The sequence below is a fragment of the Colius striatus genome, chromosome 3 (genome assembly GCF_028858725.1).
Source record: "Colius striatus isolate bColStr4 chromosome 3, bColStr4.1.hap1, whole genome shotgun sequence".
NCBI lineage: Eukaryota > Metazoa > Chordata > Aves > Coliiformes > Coliidae > Colius > Colius striatus.
The window spans coordinates 75655087-75675951 of NC_084761.1; the positions used below are offsets into that span (position 1 = coordinate 75655087).

Here is a 20865-nt window from a genome sequence, read left to right on the forward strand (position 1 = left end):
ACAAAGAGAAATAGAAAGAAGATAGAGAATTTAAAAAAACCCAGCACTGGAATGAAGAAGAGAATTGATTACACAAGCAGAACCAGCAAATTGTAAACCAGCAGGTCTGCCATTTAGAGCAGGGCAGTTCCAGGCACTGCACTACAGCTATGTTCCTCTTAGTGCCCCAACAAGAGCTGGCTGAAGTTCTGGTATTAGTATCTGACTGTAGGCATTTGAAAAATATTCTGGTAAAAAATTTTTATATGGTAGAAAACTCTTCATGGAGTCATTCCTGTGCTTTCTGGTAACTGCAGAGTAGCCTTAATCTATAGCCCAGTTTCATTGGCCATTTATCTGAAGTACTGAAACACAACTCCTTTTCTCTTTTCTGGAGAGGACAAAAGTAACTGACACTCTGTTTGTAAAGGACTGCCACAGCACACCCCAGTGCTGGAACTAGGAAGCAAGCTGAGTAAGAGCAGGTGTTCTCTACTGAGACTGGTACTGGCCCTCAAATGCTGGGTTATGTCCCATAAACACCCAAAGTTCCTAGGGAATAGTTCTTCATCTAAACACACCTTCCTCTAGATACAATGCATGTGTCAGTAGTAAAAGACTCCAAAGAGTAAGAACTGTAAACAGGCTGTATGTATTTGCTGCAATCTTAATCTGTAAACTACATGACAGACTTAGGATGGGTACATTTGCATGCATAGCCTGTGAAAACTACACCTTCCCACATTGAGAAAGGTGGTGAGGCTTGAAGTACTTCCTTCTAGCTGGTACCAGTGAATAGCCACCTCCCCTCTTTTGATGCCATTACAGTAGAATTTATATGTGGCATTACAAATGTAGTCTATCAGGGTACCACAAAATCATTCAAACCTTTAGATGACTAAGTGAGAACCTCTGAATTGCACTTTTCCTCCAGGGGCTTCAGTGTCTGAACTCCACCTATACCAGAGGCTTGTAGAAGCCTCTGGCAATATCTACCCGTCTCCATATTCCCTATATGGTCAAGTAGAAGCAGATTTCCTCATAGAAAAAAATGAAGAAAAAAAAGGCAGCAGAATTGAAGGAAAATACAATTTCTCACAATCTTCATGTTCATACTAAGTCTGCAAATAATTACCATAATTTCAGACCTTTATGAAAAATATCACAGTACTCTACAGTAATAACCTAAAACTTCAATTTGTGATAACAACATTGTGGCATTTTGATGGTTATTACAGGGAATTATTTTTAAAGGGAACAGTAATGTTTACACAATGTTCAGTACCAAGAGACAGTTTTATATGCAGACTTATGAATCAAAATCTCCCACCTGATGAATCATTTTCCTTTAATAGTAAAACAAAAAATTAAAGATTCATTAGATTAAAGGGGATTGAACTGTTTAAAGCTACCAGGCTGATAAACATGTAGGAAAAAATTGGCAACTGTTTGTATCTAACAATACTTTCTAGAATTAACACAGAGCGACCTCAGCAGTAGTCTTGTTAGCTTTGTTGAGCCTGAGGCTGAAGTTTAAATGAAGATTAAAAAGTTACTGTTTAGATCAAGAAGGGAAATATCTTTCCTTCTAATATTCTTGCTGTGGAAAAATATTACAATTACAAGCACAGTCACAATAATGACCAAAATGAGGAAACTAACAAGATTTGGATTTGATCTTGAGATATGATGGATTCATAGAGCATATCATGTAATTACTTCAGTACCACTCCTAAAATGTCTGTGAACATTAATGCCATATCTTACATTAATACAGAACAAGCTGAAATTTTAGATATATTTAATTCCAAACGCGGTATTTAGTTGTGATCTTGATAAAAAACAAACTGTCAAATAACAGCAAGATATATTCATTACTGATTGGTTTAATGATTTTTTTTTAAAATTATATATTAGCATCTGAAAAACAAGTAATTTGAGAAGTCAAATTTCTAATGTTTTCTGAAGTGATTTCAGACACTTGTCAACTTAAAATGAATATTTTTTTTTTTCCCAACACAGAAAGCTGCATTTTCATTGAAAATACAGTTTTGTAGATGGTGAACAATCTAATTAACAATCTTTTTGCTGGGCTTTTTGGAATCAGTTCTACCACTTTTACCTCTTCACTTTTATCCACACGTGGCACTCAAGTGAATACGTAAGTCCTCTGTCTCTTCTCAGAGCAGTCCTGGATTGTCAGCTTTTTGAAGAATAAGCATTCAAGAAATCACCTTTGAAAGATACAAATCTAACCATAATTATTTTTTTAATGTAACATACCTCTGTGTGTCTAGATCTAAGTATCCCTTAAACAATTTTTTTTTTTTGCAAGATCCATGAGGACTCTGAGGTCACTGAATTGAAGTAGAACAGCTCCATTTGGAGAAAGAGTATCTCATGTTGCTGAAGATGAAGTGAATGCTTCATGCTCTGGGCTGAAAGTTGTCCACAGGCACCTAATATCAGCATGCAGGTGTCACTGACATGCACCAAATGGTTCTTCAACAGCTGCTTAACCTGTAGGGACTTAAATGCTTTTAAAGTCCCTAGGGACATTATGTCCATCTGTTGCCAGGGGTTGGGAAATGTCCCAGACAGGTCCATCTACCATTCCCAAGGGAACTGTGTCTGGTGTTCACATCATGCCTCACCAAGGAAGGCTCCCACAGAAAACTGGTGTGGCACAGGCTGTAGCTAGTGCGTCAGGATCTAGAGCAAGGTGGATAATAAGGGAGCTCACCCATGAAGCCAGAGGCTTGTTTCAAAACCTTTCCTGAGCTGGAAGCAGGACAAGCCTGTGGTCACCAGGTATATACCCTACTCATCAGACTTCTGGGCATGAAAGATGGGGTACAGTAGCATTTTAAAGCTCCTCCACAAGAAATCACATATCATTGTAAAAGTAAATGAATATTATTTGGAGCAGGAACTTGAACCTTATCTTCCCACAGTTTGCATGCTTTAGCAGGAGTTTGGACTAAATGACCTCCAGAGGTCCCTTCCTATTCCTACCATTGTGTGATTTTGGAAAGTCAATCTCTCCTGTGGCCACTTGCTCTTCACTGCTTTCTGTGAATCCTGAGGTTGGAGACCTAACTCCTTGCCTTCTCAGGCTGTGCTTTTAGGCTTCCTTCCTCTTGCAGTTAGGTCTTTCTTATGAAAGAAAAACCTTTTTTTTCTCTTTAAAGTCAAACATTTCAGTCAAAGTAATTTTGCTCAGAGAAGTGTGTTTTTTGCTCTACTGCTTGCTGTGAATATAATACATCTATTAGCAGGAAAAAAATGTTCCTCGGTAGATTAGACTTCTAGAGACAAAAAAACATAATGAAAAAATACAAGTAAAAGATTGACATTTCTATTTAACACCAAGTTTAAAAGACCTCAAATTTCATCTGAATATTTTGTCTCAAAAGCACACCTATTATAATCAGATACTAATACTCATCAACTTACGTTAATTGATATATACATATGTAGAAATTGAAGACAGAATCACTTCAGCGTAATGACAAGAAATGCTCCATTGTTTACAAATCTTAATTTAAATGTGTAGTGGCTACATTCTCTGTCCTGTCTTTCATGCTGAATTTGGAGGTGGTAACACAGTGTGTTTGCATGTGTGAACCTAACTGGGTGGCACATTCCAGTCAGGGAAGGGACACAGAATTCGTAACATGGAGGTGTGCTTACCAACCTTGCCTACGTAAGTGTGGGCTTAATTGACATAATCAAATGCATAGGTAAATCATGTCTTGAAAATCTGGAAAAAATGGTCAGGATACAAACTTTAAAGGGCCTTTTTAAAATATCCCAAAGGATTTTAGTACAACTATAGGTCTTTTTGGTTTGTTGCCAGTATACTGTAACTCTATTGTAACAATATCCCACGAAAGTTACTTACACCATGTAAGATTTTCAGGCACAGGCAAAGATATTTTGGGTTTAAAAAAAAGAATCCAAAACCAAAATAATAGGATTAGCTGGAACCTTGTTTCTGAGAAATAAATATAATTTGAACCGAAACTGAGAATTTGTTGCCAGAAACAAAAAGAAAAGACTATTCTATTTTATTCCTTGAGGGAACAATAGTCAATTTGTCTCAAACTCAAAGCAAAAATGCTAATAGCTAAACAACAGTGAATCATCTGAACTGAAACCAGAAGCATATATTTACTTAAATTTCTTTTCAATGCACTAATGATTTCAGTAAGAAGAAAAACAAATACATGAATTAATTGAAAATCCCAATGGAATATATACATAAAGTGTTAGGGCAAACTCCAAGCCATTAAACTGAATGGAACTGAACAACTGAAACCAAAAAGAAGAAAGCTGAAATAACACATGTCATCTTAACCAATGTTTACGAAGCTGAAGTTCCAGAGTAGCTGGTGTGGAAGAGATATTCTGAAAATAGCTGCCTCTACTCATTTTTTTTCCCTTCTAGCTGCAATGCAGGTGTGTGAGGACCTCTGGACAAACACGGAAAGAATATTCTACAATTAAGGACATTTGACTGCTCTTCTTGCCTATCCATGGTAGTTATCAAAGGACAAAAAGTTATGTTGCTTTGGAAGTAAGCCTCCCAAATAAACCTTCTATTTGAAATTAAAAATATTTTAAAAAAAGGCCAAAAACATTGTAATCTCGAATTTCTAGGATGTACAAATCACAGTGCCTTCAGAATAGCATTTTTCTTCTACTGCCAACAGCTGCAAGGCAGTGCAACTTAGCACCCAGAACATCAGAGCCACTGCAGGCTCCAACTCTTCTTTCTAATTTTGCTTCATCTCAGTATGGAAACTGGTAACTTCCTGTTGCTTTTGCCACTGCCTCAGATTGCCTATCTATAAAATGAAGCTAATGATAGCTTGCAAAATAACCATCTCTATTTTGATTCTCGATGTGAAAAAGATCTTGTGTATTTATGTATCAGCAGGGATGAGGCTGTTGTTTTATATTGTTGTCCTGTTTAGTTTTTAAGGGAAAAATGATACCATAGAGTAATATCAAACATTTTCATTTGATTTTTCTCCATACCTAGGTTATAATAATAGTGTCCATACCTCAATCCTTTGGGTGAAGCTTATGGGTAAATAGATTTACTTTTAGAACTTTGGCTGACTGTACAAAACATAAAATGAGAAATAAGATTTTCAATTGAAATTACTGAAGTGAATAGAAAACTGAAGGCATAATAAAGGCACTTCTGTGCTCAGAAAGAGATTATTTATTGTTTTCCACGTGCCTGGATATGCATTTAAGTTCCTTGGCTTGAGAAGTATTGCTGTTTATTGTTCCACGGAGACATGCTCTAATTTCTCTTCCCTTGCCCCCTGGAGGCACTGTAGAAGTACACTTGGGGGCTATACGTATTTCAGAAGCTTGAGATGAGTATTGGTTTCATTTATATGAAACACAAAAAAGGGCTGTTGAACTACCTTGCAAGAAAATTTGACTGGATTTGGGACTGGAAGGATGAGGTGCAAGTGCTTGTCTTTTGCTGTGAGTAATGTTCCTGATATAAGGTGTAAGAAGAAAATTATGGTGGAGTTCCTTGATGCTTAACCTGTCTTTCAGAAAATTAAAGAGTGCAGCTGAATTCAGCTGCAAATGAATCAGTCCCCCAAACTTCACTCTGAAATTCATTCTGAGCTTCACCCACAGTGCAATATTTTAAAATCTCAAAGCATTTGCCTAGCAGTAGGGAGATCATATCTCAATTATGAGCATTTTCTGAGGACATAGCAGGTAGGAGCTAACAGTTCACCACACAGAGTGAGTGTGCTTCCTCAGAAGAAATTCATGACCTACTTCCCCAATACATTTTGTTTCATCAGAACTATCCTTTCTTCTGGCTATGAAAGTATCAATGGTCCTCTGCCTTCACACTCCTCCTGTCTTCTATATGATCACAAAGCACCATTCTAGTTTGCTTTATTGCTTTTTTCTTCACTGTTTGCCATTGATGGGTCTTTGATCTCCCTCAGCATGGACGCAGATGACAGAAATAGTCAAAAACAATAAAAGTAGGAAAGAGGTCTGTGAATAAAGGCAGGGTAGAGGAAGGACTAGAGAAGATTTTGTCTACCTCTGGCTATAGATTTGAGCTGCTCATTGATTCTTCTTCAAACAAATGTATCATTCTCATTTTGCTCTTTTTTTTTTTTGAAACTGAGTGGGAGATTCTTGACAGGCATGTACAGTTTTCCTTTCACATAAAGCTCAGGACCTTTCAGGTAACTCCCACTGCAGTCCAGATTCATGTTAACTCTCTGACAGGAACCGTAATGCTTTTTTTTAACAGTGAAGCTGGGTGGAAAAACAAACTGCAAGGGCTAGATTTAATAAAAGACTTCAGCACACAGCCCAGCTTGGAGTCAATAACCCTGTCTGTGGAATTCACTACCCTTCCTACAGGGACTGGGAAATTTTACTTTCCAGGAAACAGAAAGGAGAGCAATCTTGTCTTCTAGAGCAGGGTATGGTGGTGTAACCTTCTTTGCTTTGTAAAATAATCACAACACCCATCTAAGCAGGGAGGAACTGTGAAAGGGTTTGAAATCCTTTCTTCACTCACAGGTGAAGTACAGCTAATGGAGAAAAGCTTCTACTATGGCTGTTTAATGTGCCTTACTAAGCAACTAGGGATGCCAGAAAGGAAGAAGATTCTCTGAATCTATCAGTGTAGTCGCCTGGGAAGACAGGGCACTGGCTTCTGGACACCAAGCTCTGCAGTAAAAATCTAGGAGTCTTCTGCATTCCTATTGCCTTCTTTGGTATGCTTCATATGTAAGAAAGGATGCTGCCTTCTGCTGCAACATGTGTTCTCAAAACAGAAGGGGCTGTATCTTTATTTTCTAGGAAATATGATATTACAGATGTTTATCAGAAGGGCTGCTTAGTTTCTAAATTAATGTTTTGAGATTGTATTTAAGTGATAAATGAAGAGACGAGAGCTTAGAGGTAAATTTGAGCATGTCAAGAAGAGATGAATCAGGCACTTAAGCACTGCCAGAGAGGCATCCAGTCTGTAGCAACCTCTGAAGCTGTAGCAACTGAAGAAGGGTTTTTAGGATGGCAAAACCTCCTACTGTAAGCAGGTGTACACATTCTTTATTGAAAATAGACCTATATATTTGTGCTTTTCTGTTACATAATTAAACTGTGTTTCTCAGTAACACACATAGCTGCATTGAAGGTATTAGAAAGTATCAATTAATGATCATTATCAGAGGCAGAGATCACTGACGGTATAACATCCTTCTTAACTTTAGGAATACTGAAGCTAGTTGTAACATGATATGACATTTAACTGCAAATTTACTTTTGCTCTTTTTTTTTTCCTCCTTATTAGAGCTAAACAGTTTTGTCTACAAATCAAAACCTAATTTTGTAATGAAATGTCAAGAAAATGATTTCATAATTTGCATAGAATAATACAGTCACCATGAGCCTGATGTGACTCATGAGTATGTATTGTGTAGTGAAGTACCTAAAACACTGTTAATAAACATGTTTTGCAGGGATGTAAAATCAATGAAAGCCCAAAGGCATTTTTTTTAGAACAGAGGACATTGGCTCTAGCAGATTATAATGCCACCTTTCTATAGCACCCAGAATTTAGTTCCTCACAGTATGCAAAGCAAGTAGTATAACATAACATCAAATATACTTTGCAAGTAAATGTGGAATGGTCTATATTATTTATTTTTATTGATTCCTGGATTTCAATGTTTTTTATTTATGATTTTTGTATCCTTATGTGTTAATTGTAACAAGACATTCCTTTTTTTCAAACCATCTAGCACTGGTTTTAGGGCTTGTTTTTGAGACAGTTGGTGGCTGGTAGTCTCTGAACAGATAGTCTATCTCTGATCAACCTAGTCCTTCAAAGATGAAAAGATTAGAGAAGACGAAGAGTATAATTTTCATGTCCCAACAATGTTAGCAGTGTGATGATCCAGTAAACCTAAGACTGATGTAGAAGTATCATTCTCTTCTGTATGTTCTTAAATGATTTGCATGCATTCCCTACTTTTCACATGCTTGGAGGGGAAGAACCATTTTTTTTCTGTTTACTAAATGACTATAAATTTGGAGGGGGCTAGAAAGGACAGCACCGTAGTTGCAGGATGAAAGGAACTAATTTTTTCGAGGAGAAACTAACAATCTAAACTGCAATAACAATTAAGGAGAGAAAGCAAAAAACATGGAAAGGTTCTTCAAAGGAGCTGAACTGAAGGAATAAGACCAAGGCAAGCACTGTGACAACAGAGATTAAAGCTTTCCTTGGCTTCACAAACTATACCCTTTGGAAGAACAGCATTACTTAAAGTATTCAGTGTCAACTGAATTACAGACAATTGACATCACCAAATATTACAATGAGAATGATAACCTTAATAATTTAATTTACATTAAATATAAATTCAGCTTTTCATGAAACTATTTTCACAACTCCCATATTTAAAAAATGACCGTTCTTTACAACTACCCAGTATTAGTTTCCCATCTGTAAGAGAGATGAAAATTGTCACCTTTATAAATCCTCTTAGCTTTTATTTGCCATACTTCAATAATGGAATTTATCAAAACAAAAAACTTTATATTTAGAAACCTTTCCAACTTTTCTAACACTAATTGTTAACTAAAAGATAATCAGACTTAACATTCATGGTAAGTGTACAACCACTAAATACTGAATACTGCCTGTAGGTAATAGGTCAAGTCATTAGCCCAATGTTCAACAATTCTGTAGAAAATCCCCATGGAAACAAACAAAATATAGCGAAGTACATCAGGTCATGACACTTCTCAATAAAAAACCACTATCTTGCCTATGCTATGCAATGGCATGACTGAGAGGCAGAGCAAGAGTATGTGGTGTTCTGCAAGAATATGTGGTGAGGTGATGAGCTGTTTTTCCAGACATGAATAGCACTACTATTCTAAATTACTTTTAAAGAGTTTCAAGCAGTAATTTTATACTATGCAAAAAAGTTAAGAAAAGAAGACATAATTTACTTATAACAATTGCAGTCTCCACAGCATTCTAAGCAAGTGTTCTCTGCTTCATTTTTTTCAAGGTGGAACAGAATAAAAAATCACAGTGAGGTTTTCCAGTTATGAAAGAAAGAAATAGATGATAATTAGTTGCTACATTGCATGCTAGCAGAATAGTAACTCAAAAATGCACCTTGCACTGAAAGCAAATATTTTAAAAGAGGCAATAACTTATGGGTGCATACCTGTAGCACTATGAAGAACATTAATACCGTCTCTTATTTTGCTTCCATAAATTAGTAATTTTCATTGAAGGAAAAAGGATGCTGTGAAATGACACATTCTAATTATCTTTGAAAATACAAGACCCTGCTACTGCTAGCTGGCTTTAACAATAATTGGGCTGAAAAGTGAAGTAGTTGTTTTGTGGTGTAGGTATTTCTTTCTGGGTCTGTTATTGGAGAACCAAAGGATATCTGAAGTAAAATGCTGTATATGAGAAAAGGGAAGGTATATATACTAGGTGCAAGTAACAGCATTAAAATCTCTCTCTGAACTTATCAACTGCCTGCTAAATACTGCGCTGCTTCTTTACACAGAAGTAGCGTTGCAAGGTTCAGGACTTTTCTTCCTCTCTCTCACTTCTACAGAATACCTGATGTTGGCTTTCTGAGCTAGTTTCATTTGCAGAGCAGAACACTACATTTATCTAATTACAATACTACCTCAGAAGATGGTCTGGTAAAACTCTTGAGGGTCAAGAGAAAATAAATCTCATAAATCTCATGCAGCTTATTTCTTCCTCTAAACATTACATAGAATGATTGAAATTTGAGTTCATGCTAATCTTGTTCTCACTAATATGGTCATTTATATTAAACATAATACTTAACCTTTATGGAATGCAGCCCCCTCCAAATTCTTTTATGTCAAGAAAAAAAAATACACTAACTTTGCAGAAAATATGTAGAGTCTTCTGACTGCAGGCTGAAAAGGCAAGCCATGTTAAGACTATGTAACCATGCAGTTTCGATGTTCCATGGAAAAGCTGCCTGATGAATCTTGCAGCTATTTTCATTGACTTATGTTTAAAAAATGGGTAAGCATTTTTAGACTCTAGATTTTAGATTTAGAGAATCAGAGCTGATTAGCAGGAAAATGTGTGCCCAGGCCTAAAGCAGACCACGGAACTCACAATAGCTTAATCATATAATATCACCCTGTGCTTGATTCCACTCTGTGTATGTATCTGTTGTTCAGAGCCAAATAACATGGAAAGGGATATATTCCCTTTTTCAGTTAGTCTGGAGGCTGTCAAGGAAGACCAAGGCTCCCTAAGAAAATTTCTGATTGGATATTTATTGATTGGAATAGACTTTACTGGGAGAGGTGGGTTGTTGTTCCATGTCTGGTTCCAGCTATTTCTCCTTGATCACTTAAAAACTATATATAGAGCTACTTCCTTTAGAAAAATGAAATTCTGAAATCTACCAAGCATGCATAATTTCTGCTGAATGCCCAGAGAGTACTGAGTGCTTAGCATTCCCTGTAAACTGGAAGTTTTAATATAGACACGTGTGACTGACTTTAGCTTCCCTGACTTAAAAAGTCTGGTATTTTTCCCAGGAGAGTAAAATGTAACTTAGGTGTTTCAGAACCTGAAAAATATTTGGTTTTCATGTTGGAAATAAACACTAAAGTAACATCAGGACTGAAACAGGAGTCGAGCAGATTCAGCAGAGCTGGAGTAATATAATTTGGGATTATTTCTGAGCTGGAATGCGCTCAGAATTAATGATCAACCATTTGTATCAAGCAAAGAGAACCAAGAAACAGCATACTTCATGGAGTAATTAAAGCATGCATTGTATCGTAGGAACAAAAAGATCCAAAGATTCACTCCTCAATTTACCATATTTCATCCTCAATTTCAGGGTGATCTGAGGACACACCAAAGTTGTAAACTGCTTTTTAAATCCTACTGGAATCCCAGTTTTATAATGTTAGATCTTTTTTAACAGTTTGTTAATGCTCAAATTAGCAACAAGATGTTGATAATTTGAGAGGGATAATGTAAATCACAATGACTGTTGAGAATAAGTAGAAAATATTTTTTCTATTCTTTGGACCACACGATTTGAATGATAAGTGGAGAAAAATTCTTAGGTTTGTACAAACCTGAACGTGTCTAATTGAGCAAATCATTACAGGTTACAAAAGATTTAATTTTCATTTCTCCCTTTGGTTTTACAATTTTTCAGGACACAGTCATGCAAAACCAGCAGTACAGGCAGAGACTGCATGGTGCAGCACAGATGGGAGAGAGCACCCATGCGTTATAACTTGCAGGGTTGAAGAGATGTGCAGAGAAGCCTGCCAGTTCTCTTAGCTGATCTAAGGCATAATCAGCAGCAGGCTAGTACTGGGGTATTAGGGAACCCAGATAAAAGGACAGTAAACTTATTCTTCAATTAATCACTGTAGACTAACAACACCCTAAATAGCTCAAGGCCTTAATTGATACCAAGTACTCTACTTGGGTTTGTAAATCACCAGTCTAACTCCCTAGTGTCTCCTTGCTCTTAATGGAGAAACAGTCATCCAGAAGATGACTTGAAGATTAGTTGAGGTACTTATATGCTTCTACTAGTTCTTATAGGTGTTGAGACTAGATCCACAATAGATGAATCCTGCTTATGATCAGTACTAGCTGTGGGATGATAATGTAACCTTTATTGTCACTGTACCATCCTGTCTGTATCGCCATCTCTTACGAATTTACTAGGAAACTCAACCCAACATAATGTGAAGGTTCCAGTGAGACACTGAATGGAAGTTGTCTTTGGTATCACAAAACAATGCAGAATTTAAGGAACTTGCAATTTAATAAATATGACAGAATTCCAGAATCTTAAGGGTTGGAAGAGAGCATGAAAGATCATCTAGTTCAACCCCTCTGCCAGAGCAGGACCTCCTAGAGTAGGTCACACAGCAACTCATCCAGGTGGGTTTTGAATGTCTCCAAAGAAGGAGGCTCAATAACACATCTGGGCAGCCTGTTCCAGTGCTCCATCACCCTCCTCATGTAGATTCCGGTATGATTTCCTCATACAATTTATATGGAAAGTTTTCCCCTCCAGAAATAGTACTTTCACCTTCACAAATAAATCTTGATAATTTATTCTGTAGATCAGAAATATCATGGTATGTATTTACCTACAGTAATGGCTCTGAGCTTTTAAGTGATCATATATAATAGGCACTAATTTTATACCTTAAAAAACCCAACCAAACAAAACCCCCAATCTAACAAAAAACCAAAAGACTCTCCTCTTCCTCAATTGGATCAAATGTTGATAGAGCTCAGGTAGTAGGTAAGAGGAGGATTATACATTCTCTAAGAAAGTGTCACAGGAAATTAATTACCTTTTCTGAACTGCTTCCTTCTTTATATTTATGAGGACATGTTTGTTTGGATTTTGTTCTTTTGTAGCTGAAGAAAAGCTTAAGACTTCCAATTTATGCACTATGCTAAGTTAAGAACTGAATTTCATTATTTCTCCATCTGATATCACAATGCAGACACAAAGTGCCATAAAGAAACACTTTCTAAAATCAATCCATATCCATTAGTTAATTCTGAATAGTCTGATTTGATCCCAGATCTGTTTCTGAATTGAAAAATTGGTAATTGAAAAGAAAAAAAATAAACTAACTGAATGGAAATGGCACATTTTACAGAACTTTCTTAAGCAATGGGAAGTCACCCAAAGCCTGCAGTGCTAAAGTCAGTTTTTAATTACATTACTATAAAATAAAACTCATTATGCTTGTTGGAGTAGAATCATCTTCAATTAGTCTGGTAAATGAAATAACTCCCCTCCCACTAAGGTGTAACAAAATGAAAACCAAATGTTCATACAGAGATTTCTGTGGTTTTGCCAGTCTAGTCATTGGGAGAGCTATTACTGTGGCCTATACTTGCAAAACCTGGAATAAATATTAAAGTTGTTAACTCCCTGCAACCTCTTTGCTAACTGCTTTGTTCTGTTTGAAATTTCTGATTTGGCTGGATTTCTTTCCTTAGTGACAATACCAGGCAGGCAGTTCTTAACAGCTTCAAAATTCTGAGCTGCTAAAATATGCAGAAATGGTACATGTTGAGATTTTCTTTAGTGTTAGAGATTTGAGAACATCCATGTCTAAGGACACTGGAGGTTGCTACAGGAAATATGCCATGTGTTTCTGCTCCAATTCTGTTTCTTCATCAAAGGAAAGATAAAAAGTAGAAAAATAAACCCAGAAAACTAAATTTAGCCACATAAGATAGAAGCTACCCAAACTCTCTACAGAGATCTGGGTCAGTGTGTCCTATGCAAAACAGTCATGACGGCATCAAACCCAGCCCAGGCTCAGTACTCCAAGTGCCAAAAACTGAGGATGGCCTCTGCTCCTCTGGGCTCTGAAGCTAAATGGCAGAGTGAGGCAAGTAGGTGAATGAAACAGAGCCAGTGAGGTGGTTGTAAGGGTGTAATAAAAGTACAGAACACCACATGCTACAGCTTGCTCACTGTCTAATCTTTGGCATGGAGAGAAGCGATCTCCAGCCTTCACAGCAGGCAGTGTTTTGTATCTCTCGTGTCACCGTGGGATTCTGTGGCTTCAGTTTGCTAAATCCCATGGGGGGAAAAAAAAATATCAAGGACTCACAGTTTCTTCAGGACTCTTTTCTGGCTCATTATGACAAGTCTAAGAATTAGAGTTCACTTAGCTACGTTTAGGTATAGAGGAGAAATCTACCTCTTCTAAATTATTTTCTTATCAAATACATTGTAGAAAAGAAAATTTAGAATAGCAAAGATATGCTTTACTTTGTTTTCCATCAAATCTAATATCAAAATACAGGTTAATAAGTTCAAACTAAAGCTATAAAAGGAGAGTGGCAAGTGTCCTTTGATGTCTGAGTATTGAGTACTTCCACTCCCCTTCCAGTTGTAATAAACAAATAGCTATGGAGATGACAAGTTCTGGGCCTCTCACTACAAGAAGGACACTGAGGTTGTTGGAGCCTGTCCAGAGATGGGCGACAAAGCTGGTGAAGGGTCTGGAGAACAAGTCTGATGATGAGCGGCTGAGGGAGCTGGAGATGGTTAGCCTGGAGAAGAGGAGGCTGAGGGGAGATATGATCACTCTTTACAACCACCTGTAGGGAGTTGTCGTGAGGTGAGGGTCGATCTCTTATGCCCAGTAATAAATGATAGGACACAAGAAAATGGGCTTAAGTTGCACCAAGGGAGGTTAGTTTAGATGTTAGAAAGAACTTCTTCGCTGAGAGGGTTATTGAGCATTGGAACGGGCTGCCCAGGGAGGTGGTGGAGTCACCATCCCTGGAGATTTTCAAACGACATGTAGATGATGTGCTGAGGGATATGGTTTAGTGTAGTGATGGGCCTGGCAGTTTAAGGTTAGTGGTTGGACTCGAGAATCTTAAAGGTCTTTTCCAACCATAATGATTCTGTGATTCTGTGACAATCAGTAGTACATTACTCATAAACAGTAGCAATGTTTTTTTTACTTTCAGACCAGTCCTTGAAAACTTGCAATAAAGACATGTAATAGCAAGATGTTTGGAATTTAGAAAAATATAGACCAAAAATTTTGTCAAAAATGACAAAATTATTTAAATAGGATTAGGCATGTTTTCTTGAAAATATCCAGCCTGATGGACAGATACCAAGTGAGCTTGTCTTTTGCCCTCTATACTCTGGTACTTCTACAGCATTGGAATGAAATTGAAATTATCTAATGTAGACAAGATATTTATTTTTGTCTCTACAAGCACTTTCTTTTAAAAGAATATTGGTTGTCTTCTCAAACACAAATGATGAGTTTTCTACATGTTAATTTAACTTATCCTAATATCTCTACATTCTTACAACTATATTTTCATGCATCCCCATTTATTTCTCACCAAGATGGGGCCTCAAGACAGCCGATAAAGAATTTAATGTGTTTTGAAATAATAGAAATATTAACCTTTTAGAGAAGTGTCCTTGATCATAGCAAATCCTATCCATTGTAGTCGTTTTTGTACTTTCACTGAAGCCTCCCTTGCCCTTAGTACTTTTCATATTCAAAATAAATTCACATTCTTCCCCAATCATCTTATCTTTTGTTTTGATGCTTTAATAGATTCTGTTAAGTACGCAGTATATACCACTGAATAATTAATCTCATTAGAGAAATTGTCTATATAGATCTACCCAGAAAGTTAAAGAGCAGCCTTACTCTTCACAGATTAAAGAGAATATGCTGGTCTCTAAGCAGTTGGGAAAAGACATTTATCCCAGTGCTTTTCAGCTATTAGAACCTGAGAGGTCATGAGGTCGTGTTTGGCATGACTGCATAAATTCATACGGCTTCAGCTATAAAAGCTGTGGGGCATACTTGAAGACTGTTGAGCTTGATATAAAACAACAGATTCATCTACAGAAAAAGACCTTTATAGTAAAGCTTTATAAACCATTCATGTACAAGTGTTTCAGCCTCTCGTTTAGGACTGATAGGAAAATCCAGTGAAGATGTATCTTTTTTTTGCCAGCTTTACTGACTCTTGAAGAATCCTAAACTTAGTGCTTGTTCTGGCACCAGAAAAAGAGAAGGCAGAGAATAGGAAAACCACAAAGACTCAGAGGTCTCATAGCTGGCAACCTAACTTATCTTGTCTATACAATACAAACAAGCAAAACACGGACCACAGAAGATAGTTCTTGGCTGCTGCTAAGTAAGTTCTTCTAGGCCAGTGAATGTGAGAGCAGTGGCAAGAATTAATTATTGGTGACCTACCTAAACGACTTCTGTTGTGACAGAAGTACAATCACACCTTGTGGTTTCTAAATCTATCTTGCTACAGGGATAGATCATGAAAGATCCTTCTTTCCTCTCCACTGATCCTGAACAATCCCTGTTAAGCTACAGTGCTGTGTAGGGAAACATTTGGATGCAGTATAGTACAGTGAGGAGTTTCAACTATTTTATAGAGAAGAATACATTTGTTACTGAATCATGCACGTTAGAATTGCTAACATTGTGTTTTTGTTGTAAAGTAAGATATAATTTTTATACCCACAACAAAACATGGACCTGCAGAACTTTTCAAGCAATCTTCTAACAGCTTCATACGAGTCTTTTGCAGCTCAGGACTGTCCCATTCGTCTGCTTCAACTCCCCAGTATAAGTCTATGACCTGGAAAACAGTATGCAACACTGTTACTTCACCATATGGCCTTTCTACCTGTCACATTTAAAATCAGCTTTATCAACTTTTGGTGTACTACTAAGCATTGCACTGCAGTGCAGCAAAAGGCAATGAGATCTATATCCAGTCTGCACAGACTGGCAGACAGGGTTTCCTTAGATAAATGACAATTCAAGCCTCTTATTTTCCCTACCAGATAGTCCCTCCTGGGACAGTCTCTCATTTCATATTCATACTTTTGTGCAGAGATTAGCATGACAAGACCTTGATTTGATGTAGCCTTTACTTGCTACTGGATCGCATATAAAGGATAGGTAAGAAGAATGACAAATGCATTGATAAAATCCTGGCTTCATGGAAATTAATGGGAGTTCTGCTGTGGGTGACAGTCATGGCCACGACTTGACACCCTGTGTCACTTGTATCTATAGGACATCAACTCATCCTGTGCACATTGCTCAAAAGAAAGAGTATGTGGGGTTCTGTAATATCATACTTCCTTTGTTAACTGGTCTTTGTTGCTTTGCAAGTGGAGATTGTATAGATCTGCAGCGGCAGACAGCTCCCTGTTCAGCCTTTTGTCTGTAGCTACAGACTCCGTTTTGTGATGTTAATTAGTTGCAAACAAACTCCTGGAAGAAACTAGAATACGAATGTTAAACATATTTGAAGACATTAAATGATGAAGTGTGATTTCACTACATATTTTAACTAAAAAGCTGAATTCTTACCGTCAGAAATTGAATTTAAAAGAATAAAGAGCTTACATATGCTTTTTTTTAAAAAAGAAAACTTATAGTACATACTACTACTCTCTCATTTAAGCTACCATTAATTAACAACATCACGTAAGTTCCTTGGACAAAAAATGCCTAAATGCATAGTTAAAAAAATATTCAAGATTACATCAACACATGAATATATTTCAACATTGTTTACTGTCGTATTGTTTGTACTGTGGAAGCACTCCACCATTTCCATAAAAAACTGAACCACAAAACTAGCTGTTGTCTATACAGATCACAGTATCAGCCTGGATTTCACATAAGAACTAATAATGGGTTGATGTAAAATTTGCAAGTATACAGGTGGTTAGTCTCCTTGGGAAATTTTGTAACAATAAACGTCCGAGGTTTATGACCTAGTCCTAAAAGCATTTATGCCTATGTTTAATTTCACTACCATGATTCGCATTGGCTCTTTTTGCCAGAAAAGTTCGGGATGTGTGTTAGTGTTTACTGGAGTAGACACTCTGTTCCCAAACACTGTCTGACTAACGATGAGTGAAATAGCCCAATGTGTAAAATTCGTTTTAGCTTACACTGTGAAGAAAATACATTTAATATCTTTATTTTTTACAGAAACTGTGTTCCAAAATTTTGCTGGAACAAGCAGCTTCTGCTTTACAAAACTGCACCTCAACTAGCCTTCCTGTCTCCCTCATTTGCTCTGATTTCTTCTCTGTCCTTTTCTCTTTTAGTCTGATTAGGAGAAAAGAGTTCCTTTCTTCCTCTCTCCTTTCTGTTATTTCTCTCTATGACTTTATTATTTAACTTCACATTGTATTCAGTCGTATGATTACCTGAATGAAATAAGATAGAGGTTAAGAATTCCAGTCATAAAATTATAGCATCTCAACATACAGTTGAAAATATTTTAATTACTGGTTCAATTTATTTATTGTGTTGCTCAATTTCATCTGAAACAAAAGCAATTTCTGTTCTAATTCACTGCTCGTGTTGTCTCTCTCAGTGTGAAGAAGAAATTCTCTGGAATATCAGACATTGTAGGGGCTCAGCAGCTGCCTTCTGTGTGTTAAAACATTACAGATTATTTTTATTGGTAACACAATTTTAGCACATAGTATCTTAACGTGTTATAAATTTGTCCTGCAAGAAGAAATACTTTAGCCACCGAATTTCTAAAGGTACCAAGAAATTAAAAATGAGAGGCTTATCAGTTATTCTTTCTGCCAGCTAAAATAAAGAGGATTTACAAAGTTATATAAATGGAACAAGAAGACAACTGTATCTGATGCTAAAATACATTTTGATTTGTACTTGGAAAACCTGTGTGACAAACACCCACTTTTACTTTCAATAAGGCTGCCAAGGTGAGATGAAAACCAGTGCTCTGTATGGGAGCTACTTAAACACAGTGGACTGACATTAATCTAGTTCAGTCCCACACTAGTCACCTAACAGACTTTTTATTCACCATTTTGCCTATTTTAGCTTTTGTCCTTCCAATGATAAAATTTCACAGGGTTTTTTTTTTTTTCCCTTGGGAAATTAAATAATTTTATCATTATCGCTTCGCAGTACTGTAAAAAAGTGCTGAAAAGTTTCATTCATGCCAAATTCCACTTTCCTTCTAGCACATATCACACCGTCAAAATTACCTGAAACAGTTTGTTGCTCCAGGAAGAAGAGAATATGATGCTAATCAACTATGGTTAGCTGCCCTCTAAACATTTTCTATTACAACTACTTTCTTTAATCCCTCTGTCCTCCCCTAAAAAATGACTGTATTTCAGGTACAAAACATTTTGGAAGTCCTTTATCCAGGTTACTTGCTTTGTTTCTTCACCAATACCCGTTCTTCAGAAATATTTTCTGGTTCAATGGAAAACAAAGTCTATTGAGGAAACAAATTCACAGGGTGATTGCATTCAGTTCTGCTTCCACACCCAATAGCTCCCACCAACTTGAGGACACCTGACAGATCTCATGCTTTGCAATCACTGAGACACTTATCAGTGCAGGTAGATGACTTAGTGGAAGCTGGAGCAAATAATGTACTCAAACACATTTCATTTGGGTAACGATTTACCAGGAAGAGGGTGTCCTCAGGACACTTTATATTAGTGCCTTTGTGGTGGTCACACGCAAGATAGTTCTTATTTGGTTAGCAGAAGATGACATATCAGGATGAAAAGTTATGTGTTCTGCTCTGTACACAGAAATATAGAAATATAAATTCATCTGTGTATCATAATACTTTCTTCACACCATTGCACTAAAAACTGTATACTTGATTTTGTATGCTAACTTAAGAACTCAGTGTATCAGGAATGGAAAAGGTAAAACAAAAGTTTCAATAAAATCTACCTCAGAGCCTCCTCCAAAAGCTTTATTACTTTCCCTTTGTAAATTTCTGTATGGCTTTTCCTACTTTGCTCCCACAGAAATGTGATAGCTTTCTAGCTGTTTTCAGAAATGTGTCTCAGAACTCATATCACACAGGGATGTTCCTGGTGTTGAAACTACATAATGAAATAACTTGCTTCCATGAATATCAACTAGAGTTAACTTAATTATTCCTCCCCTAGAGACTACATTACAATCCATTTGAAGAAAGACAAGTTTCTTCTCACAAAGAATTCAGTGGATTATGATCTACTTGGAAGAGACATTTCCCTCCTGTCACAAAAATATCTCCTCAAAGATGACTGAAATAAAGGGTTTATATTTTCCATTAATATCACATGGTAATAACAAGAGAAAAACGCTATATTATTGAACTATCTTTTGCTATTCTTTGCATGTACCACTGCAGCTGGGACTTCCCAATCAGCTGATGAGCTAGGACCTTCATATGAAATTCTTTTACAGCCATAATCAAAAATCACTCTGGAATTTACCACTATGCAGATTCAGCAACTCCACTGTGACTCAGGGAATTAAAACCAAACATCCTAATTTAAGAACTTGTTATTTTGATTAAAAACCAGCTGCATGTGCATCAAGAATAACACATTGAGAGGAACAGGATGTTGCCTAAAAGGCATTGGCTGTTTCAAAGTAAGATACACTCTGGAAAGCTGAGTTTTTGGGGTCAGTAAGATGGGAGATTAGTACTAGTATGTCAGGAAGGCTTGAGGATGTAGAACCAGATTTTTTGAAAAATTGAACACCATTTTTACAACATCACGTGCTGTATTTGTTCCTATTAGCAGAGAGCCAGTTTCAGGCCTGCTGCCATATATAGGACTTTACTGCATGACTTTTTACTGGACTGTGAATTAGGACATATCTGACTTAAAAGTACCAGGGTCTTTAATTGTGATGCCAAACTCATGTCTTTTGAGTAAAACGCAACTGTGTTTATTACCAATTGTATCTTAGGAAAGATGTGGATGGGTCTATGTCTTCCATAATGCAAAGGAAAATGTAAACTGGTTGAAACAATGGAAATTTTACAACTGACATTAAAGAAAGCAAATTTCATAGCAAATAACACAAATAGAAATGTTCCACATTCAATTCATTTTGGTAATCAGTTTCAATATTCACCTGGTTAAATTATTTTCCACATTACAGTGGAAGACAAACACACAGCTAGAGTAGGTCTAACAATTATGTGAATATACAGATGGTGATACTTCAATGATGATTAAAAGAAATTAAAAATAGGTTGTATTATCTCAAGTATGGTTTCCAGAAGTACATCACAGTAATTCAGATCTAATATTGTTTCTTCTTAAATGCTTTAAACACCTGAAATAGATGTGATTTCATTAAGTTTCTAACATGGAAGTTGTCTGTTGACATACTGCTTTTACCATATTTAACAAAAACTGTTTAAACTATAGGTTTTTAATCTATTAAGAATTTACC

At 36.6% G+C, this 20865-nt stretch overlaps 1 protein-coding gene across 1 annotated transcript in view; it reads right to left on the reverse strand.

Moving 5' to 3' along the window:
* The window catches only part of NWD2 (NACHT and WD repeat domain containing 2), a 53810-nt gene that overhangs the window by 11260 nt on the left and 21685 nt on the right, over positions 1 to 20865 (reverse strand). The window contains exon 3 of the mRNA XM_061993233.1: positions 16118 to 16234. Within this exon, the coding sequence (XP_061849217.1) occupies positions 16118 to 16234 (117 nt within the window). The remainder of the gene's footprint in view (positions 1 to 16117; positions 16235 to 20865) is intronic.